We start from the raw sequence: 7,294 nt of genomic DNA on the forward strand, positions 1-7,294 counted from the left end.
TAACATTCTCATTTGTTGATCTATGTTAGCCATTTATTTGCTACTCTTCTGTATGGAATAATTCTTGATATACCGTATTTTTCCGTGTACAAGACTAGGTTTTCCCCCTAAAAAATAATGTCAAAAATTAGGGAGCATCTTATACATGGGGCTACCTCCTTCCATTTTCTTAAATCTGAGTCCCCCAAAATAGGGGGCGTCTTATACATGGGGGCGTCTTATAGATGGGAAAATAGGGTAACTTGAACATAAAATCTAATGACAACAAAACGACGTGAAAGCAAAACGGTGGACTGAAGCCAGAGGATGCTGTTTTTATGCCAGATCAGACCATCTAGGCCAGTGTTGTGGCAGCAGATCTCCAATATTTCAGATGGGATTACTCCCAGCCTCACTTTGAGATGCAAGAGACTGAACCCTGGATTTTTCGAATGCAAAGCATGTGATCTACCACTGAAGCATGCCCTCTCCCCACAGGCTTGTCACATTCAGTGCCAAATGAGTAACCCTGAGGAGAGCATTACACAGATGTGGTGCTATCACATAGAAGATGCTCTCCTGGTCGCCACCCACCTCCCTCCAGACGGCAAGGACGCCCAGAGGAGAGCTGCAAAGATCGCATTAGTGCACAAGTGGTCCCATAATTGGTAGCAAGTTCAGCATTTCCTCTATCAAAGTCCAACTTCCTGTTAGTACAACTTGCAAGTCTCCTGTGAAGCCTGGATAGCAGACCTTTGTAAAATTCCTATACATTGGTACCCCAGAAGTCAAATGGAATCCGTTCTAGAAGTCCAGACATTCGGGAACCAAGGCGCGGCTTCTGATTGGTTGCAGGAAGCTCCTGCAGCCAATCGGAAGCCGCAGAAGCCACGCTGATTGTTCGGGTTCCAAAAAACGTTCGCAAACGGGAACACTCACTTCCGGATTTGCGGCATTCGGGAGCAAAAATGTTCTGAGTCGCAAGGCGTTCGTCAACCAAGGTATGACTGTATACGTAAAATACTTACTCTTCTTCAATTTATATCAAGTACCAGCAAGTCCCAACTCACATGCATTTGAGTCACAAACAACTGTGCACTCATGAGCCATTTTCAGTGCCAAAAGGGGGCAGGGGTGCAACGGGCTGGCAGGCACAGGAGTTGGGAACAGAGTGCCTACATAAAACAGGGATTCCTCTGTACTGGGGTAGGCAACCTAAGGCCCGTGGGCCGGGTGTGCCCCAATCGCCTTCTCATTCCGGCCCGCGGACAGTCCAGGAATCAGCGTGTTTTTCCATGAGTAGAATGTGCCCTTTTATTTAAAATGCATCTCTGGGTTATCTGTGGGGCATAGGAATTCGTTCATCCCCCCCCCAAAAAAATGTAGTCTGGCCCACCAAATGGTCTGAGGGACGGTGGACTGGCCCACGGCTGAAAAAGGTTGCTGACCCCCTGCTACAGTATACCTGAAACTTAAGTGCATTTAACTTGCGCACATTCAGTTTTACGTGCTTGGTAAAAAAAATAAAAAATTAAGGAGGCAGAAATGGGGCTGGTGTCTGGGGGAAAAGAATTTGCCAATCCTGCCCACCACTGCACCCAATGTGTTTTGACATGATTTGGGCTTTAGGCATGATTCCCAGAATATAACCCTCATGCAAGTTGTGGGCTTACTGCAATATCAATGTCCAAATTATTTAGCTGAATGAATCACAAAGATTTTCATTTGCTGTATTCTACCCCCGAAGAAAAAAAATACCCAAAATCTAAAACAATTGGGAGGGGGGGAATGTAAACTTTATCTCCTTTCTCCTTTGGCTAATGCCAGTCCTGTTGATTCCAACTGACCTTATTTTCAGGTGTTTTGTTCAGGGTCTACAAAACTTGGTAGGACAGGTTCCCAGAATTCTACGCTCAACATTACAAATGGTAGTCTTAGTACTACAATGCACACTTTGGTGTGGAGGAATCCTTGATGACAATGAAGAGCAGAGGCACTCCTTGTCAGGGGACAAGGCATGAATAAATGGGTCCCTGTGAACTTTCCCCACTTTTGCCACAAGAGTGCCATACTTAGCTAAAACAGATCGCTAAAACTTCTTTCTTAATCACAATTCTTTACTTCTATAGTGTGTTCAAAGCACTTCGCAAACGCCATCTGTTTTCTGTGTAACAAACCTATAAAGCTCAGTTGGTTAGTGTTATGTACTGAAGTTCTCACCCTGGGCCAGCAGGGGGATACTGTAGATAGTTATGCAAATGAAGGATCGAAAAGTGACGTTCAGTGATTGGATAGTTTGTATGCAAATGAAGGATCGAAAAGTGACGTTCAGTGATTGGATAGTTTTAGAAAATGGCAACAGTTACATTGTTCTGGAGCTCTATATAAGCAGGCTGACTGAGCCCCTCAACTAAGTTCTGTTCTGACATCTGAATAAAGAAGAGCTGTTTGAAGAATCACTGTGTCGTCTGCTATGTTCGCCCACAACTTAACAGTTAGCTCACTTGAGTGTGGTGCTGGTAATGCCAAGGTTGCAGGTTTGATCCCCATAAGGGACAGCTGCATATTCCTGCATTGCAATGGGGGGGGGGGTTAGATGATCCTCAGGGTCCCTACCAACTCTATGGATTGGTCTAATTCTAATAACATCAGATGGTCTAATTCTAATGACATCAGTTATTATCCACACATAGCAGTGGAGCAGGAGGGATGGGAACATCAAGGCTGAGAGAATAACGGCCTGCTAAAGATCATCTTGTAAGTATTTAGCAGAGACAGGCTTCAACCTGGCTATTCTCCAGTTCCAAACCTCAGGCATAAAGCTACACCAGCTCTTGACCCTGCAGGTAATATTTTGGAACTGCTCATCACCATGACAAACTGTTGCAGAAGCTCTTCACGTTTTTCATTTTTAGGAGTATACGTTTTAAGAGCATATACCGTATTTTCCCGTGTATAAGACTATGTTTCCCCCTTAAAAAAAATTGTCAAAAATTAGGGGGTGTCTTATACATGGGTCTATCTCCCCCCATTTTCTTAAATCAGAGTCCCCCAAAATAGGGGGTGTCTTATATATGGGGGGCATCTTATAGACGGAAAAATACAGCCGTGTGTGTGTGTGTGTGTGTGTAGATAAATGTAAATATAAATATTCTTAGATATACACCTAAGTAATGTTTCAAACAGAATGTGTTATTTTCCAGAACTGAAATTGGCTACAGCTCACTCCTGAGTGACTATTCTGTGGCAAACCTGGGTTTGTTGCCCCTATCAAGAGAAGATGTCACGATCTGAATGTACGTCCTATAGAGCGAAAAATTCTGTATATGGCAGTCCAGAAGTCAGGAACAGGGTACATACCATGGGGGAATAAGTTTATGACCATTGTTTAGCACATCAGCTAGGTGGCAAGCCATGTTGGCACACACTTTAAGTATCATTGGCCAGATTTCGTTCCACGTTATTTGCCAGTAGCGAAACCCAAAGTAAAAAGACACAGGGGTTCAGAAAGCTTTGTTTCCAGAAGTATGCATGCTGGCCTTTGCTATTTGATATTTGATAAAGACACTTTATCATTATTTAACATAAAAACCAGCATAAAAACCAGGGTGGAGGCTGAATTTCAGCCAGGGTTCTGTCAGTCTTTCAAAATAGGCTCACAGATTTCTGAGAAATTCATGAAAGTTAAATCCCAGGGGAGAATTCCCATTATAAAATGAATGTGCAGATACTCTTTTTTAGAAGACAAACATTTTTCTTGCCATACAAAACACAATGAGTTCTCTAACCGAATGTACTGCTGACATCAGATCAGATACTGATAAAAACTCCTGTACTTTATTTACAAGGCACTGTATCCTGAATTCTTTAGCATGGAAGGAACCACTGCTGCATGTATCTTAAAGAGTCACTACTAAATGCAAAATTTAAATGACTCGCCAGAATGTTTTCATTGCATCCACACATTTAATATAGGACTGCAATATGAAGTTGCTCCAACAGAACAGACGTGAGTCCACTTCTGTTGGGCAGTATCTCCTAGGTTCTTCAGTTTAACCAATATGATCTTGAATATACGTTTATTGGGGGGCAGGGAATGTCATGTCAGGTTTTTTCTTTGTTTCTTTATAGTTGCATGCACATGGGAACAGATGTAGTGGTAAACCTCAAATCCCACAAAGAGGAAGGGCAAAGTTTAAGAAGTCTGTGAAAGTCAGAATAAACTAACTTCATCCCCTAAATACAAAGCGGCACACCTGTGCACACAGAAAACAAACTAAGCCAGCCACTGTCTTAAAAAGGTAAAGGTAAAGGTACCCCTGCCCGTATGGGCCAGTCGTGACCGACTCTAGGGTTGTGCGCTCATCTCACTTAAGAGGCCAGGAGCCAGCGCTGTCCGAAGACACTTCCGGGTCACGTGGCCAGCGTGACGAAGCTGCTCTGGCGAACCAGCACCAGCGCAGCACACGGAAACGCCGTTTACCTTCCCGCTGGAGTGGTACCTATTTATCTACTTGCACTTAGGGGTGCTTTCGAACTGCTAGGTGGGCAGGAGCTGGGACCGAAAGACGGGAGCTCACCCCGCCGCGGGGATTCGAACCACCGACCATGAGATCGGCAAGCCCTAGGCGCTGAGGTTTTACCCACAGCGCCACCCGCGTCCCTTTAGCCACTGTCTTAGCTTGAATCAATTCTCATGAATCAGATTACAGAGAAATGTCTTCCTACAAGTCCTATTAAACAACAACAACATTCATCCAGCATAAGAAAGGGCAGGTCTACTCAAGAAAACTTGCTACAATCATGGAAAACTGCAGCAGCCAAAATTGATTTTAATTTCCACAAATCACAAACTATAGTTTAAAAACTCAAGAGGTGGAGCGGAGAGTCTGCTATCCTGTAGAACGCCCCAGAGAAATTTCAAAACTACTTTTGCTCCCCTTGAAATTTGTCAGAGGGACTGCCCCGAAATCACAGCAGAATTTAACTTCAGGAAAAATTGAGAGGCAATTTATAAAAATTCAAGGAACACTGACAAACAACATCCTAAAGCAAGTCACCTTCTTAAAGCATTCATTCTTGCAAGCTTCCAGTAACCCAATAACTATTAACTAGACTGAAGGAGCAACAACCAGAGTCAAAACGGAAAACACAACCTCAGTTTAAAACATAAAGGGCAGGAGCAGGGTGATCCAAACTGTAATGTTATTAGTGCTTGGAACTCAATTGCTGCCTACCAATTCACCAATCATAAAGCAGGTTACCTGGATCCCATACATTCAGACTATAGCAGCAGTGAACAATTAAGAAGTATGCTTCTTTTACAACAACCTTGGGATCCCTTGAAAAGTTATGCTATTATAACCACCAGCCGAACTCACAAAATACGCCAAAATTATTCAGTAACATTGTCGACGTTTTCGCTTCCAAAAGTCTGAATTCTCTGAAGTGTTCTGTTCCCCAGCTGAGCCCATTCAAAAAAACCACTTGAGGAAAACAAAAAGTAACTGTGCATAGTTGAAGGCACACAGGGAAGAAATGAAGCCCTCCTGCTAGATTTATCACCCCACACATTCTTCATGTAAGAACACCCCGGAATTATGACTTCTTTGAATCATTTGATTAAGAGAAGCAGCTTTAGCTTTAGATGAAAGACAAACCTAATGTTTCTATTCTTCTTTTCAGTGAAGAGATTCTCTACTCAGCTATGCATTACTCAAGTCAAACACACATACAGGCACACACAGAAAACACTCATGTTGTGGTACAAAACCCGCAGATTCTACATTACAAAGCAAGACCAACACTGGATACAGCTTCTGTTATCCTTTGTGGGGTTAAATGCCGGACTGTTTATTCCTCCTGTTAACAAAATAATAGAAACATCATTCATTCATACATACCCTCCAACGTTTCTCCAATGAAAATAGGGATGTCCCATTCCCTAGTGATAATTTTGCTATTTGTATCCCACACATCTTATTGGGTTGCCCCAGCCACTCTGGGCAGCTTCCAACACATACAAGTACATAATAAAACATTAAACATCTTTTTCATATAAAAAAAATCTTCCCTGCACAGGGTTTCCTTCAGATGGCTCCATACCCTCCAACATTTCTCCAGTAAAAACAGGGACATCCTAAGGAAAAGCAGGACATTCCTAGATCAAAACAGAAACCAGGACAGCTTCTCTAAATCAGGGACGTCCCTGGAAAATAGAGACCCATGGAAGGGTCTGTGTGTATCTGCCATCAGCATAAGGCAATAAGTTTGTCCAACTCCAGCCCTCTTTTCTGCCTTCGTAGGCTCCGTGCTGATAACCCGGGTGGGAAGAAGTACAGGTAACATCCACCGCCGCCGAAACGTGGTTGGTTTGTTTTGGAACACGCGCGCCCGCACACACACACGTTCCTTCGATGCACGCAACACCTCGAGAACGCTGCGATTGCAAATGCCCCCCCAAAAAAGAGAGGTCAGGTTACCTGGCCCCAACCTGCGCGCTTGCACAAAGGGGGGCATTGGAAAGCGAGCTGCCTTGCATTCTCCCCCCCCCCCCCACCGTGCAGCCTGCGCTTTTCCCCCCGAAGAGTTGCGCCGCATAGGAGAAGGGCGACGGAGCCGGCGGTGGCCCCTTCCCGTGCCCGGGAGGCGCCGAGTTCCCCAGCCGGAGGAGGAAGAGGAAGAAGGGGACTCACCTCGGTGCGAGTCTGCAGCCTCCTGTTCATCTCATAGATCCGGTACTCGGGCTGCACCATGTACGGCGTGTGCCTCCGGTAGAAGGGGCCGAAGGGCGAAGAATAGAAGGGGTCGTGCGGCGCCGCGCTCGACATCTTGGCCGCCGCTCGCCGGCGAGGCTCAGGGCGCGCGGGAGGCGGCGGCAGCAGCAGCAGCCCACAGCCGCGCCGAGCACATGGGCTGCGCGGGGCGGGAGGCGGCGGCGGCGGCGGCGGCTGCTGCTACTGCTGCTCCCCGCGCGGGGAGGGAGGGGAAGGGAAGGGAAGGCGAGGCGAGGCGGGCGGGGAGCTGGTTTTTCAAGGCGCCGTCGGCGGAGAAGGGGTCATTTCCTGTCCGCCTCCTGCGAAAACAACGCGGGGTTTTGCTCTCCCCCCTCCCTCTCTCTTTTTCCTCCTCAGGGGGACACAAAAGGAAGTTTCCTGTGAGGAACTGGGCTGGGTGGGGGGCAACGGGGTCGGCCAACCACACCACACACACACACACACGCACACGCAACCCCCACCAGAAACGTGCCTCGAGAGACGCATCCTGCCCCTTCAAAGTTTCAGTTACAGATAGGTAGCCCTGTTGGTCTGCCATA

At 46.1% G+C, this 7,294-nt stretch overlaps 1 protein-coding gene across 6 annotated transcripts in view; it reads right to left on the reverse strand.

Moving 5' to 3' along the window:
* Positions 1–6,874, reverse strand: part of LDB2 (LIM domain binding 2) — a 241,628-nt gene extending 234,754 nt beyond the window's left edge. For 2 of the 6 annotated variants that reach the window (XM_081876413.1, XM_081876414.1), the window contains exon 1: positions 6,675–6,812. Coding sequence is in view for 4 of the 6 variants with exons in the window: in XM_081876410.1 (XP_081732536.1) it covers positions 6,675–6,809 (135 nt within the window). In the remaining 2 variants the exon portion in view is untranslated. Of the gene's footprint in view, positions 1–5,882; positions 5,973–6,674 lie in introns of those variants that run through there. The other 4 variants (XM_081876410.1, XM_081876409.1, XM_081876411.1 and 1 more) reach the window with 4 other exon arrangements.
* Between the last annotated feature and the right edge of the window lie 420 nt (positions 6,875–7,294).

The sequence above is a fragment of the Podarcis erhardii genome (assembly GCF_964252035.2).
Source record: "Podarcis erhardii genome assembly, chromosome: 9".
Lineage (NCBI taxonomy): Eukaryota > Metazoa > Chordata > Lepidosauria > Squamata > Lacertidae > Podarcis > Podarcis erhardii.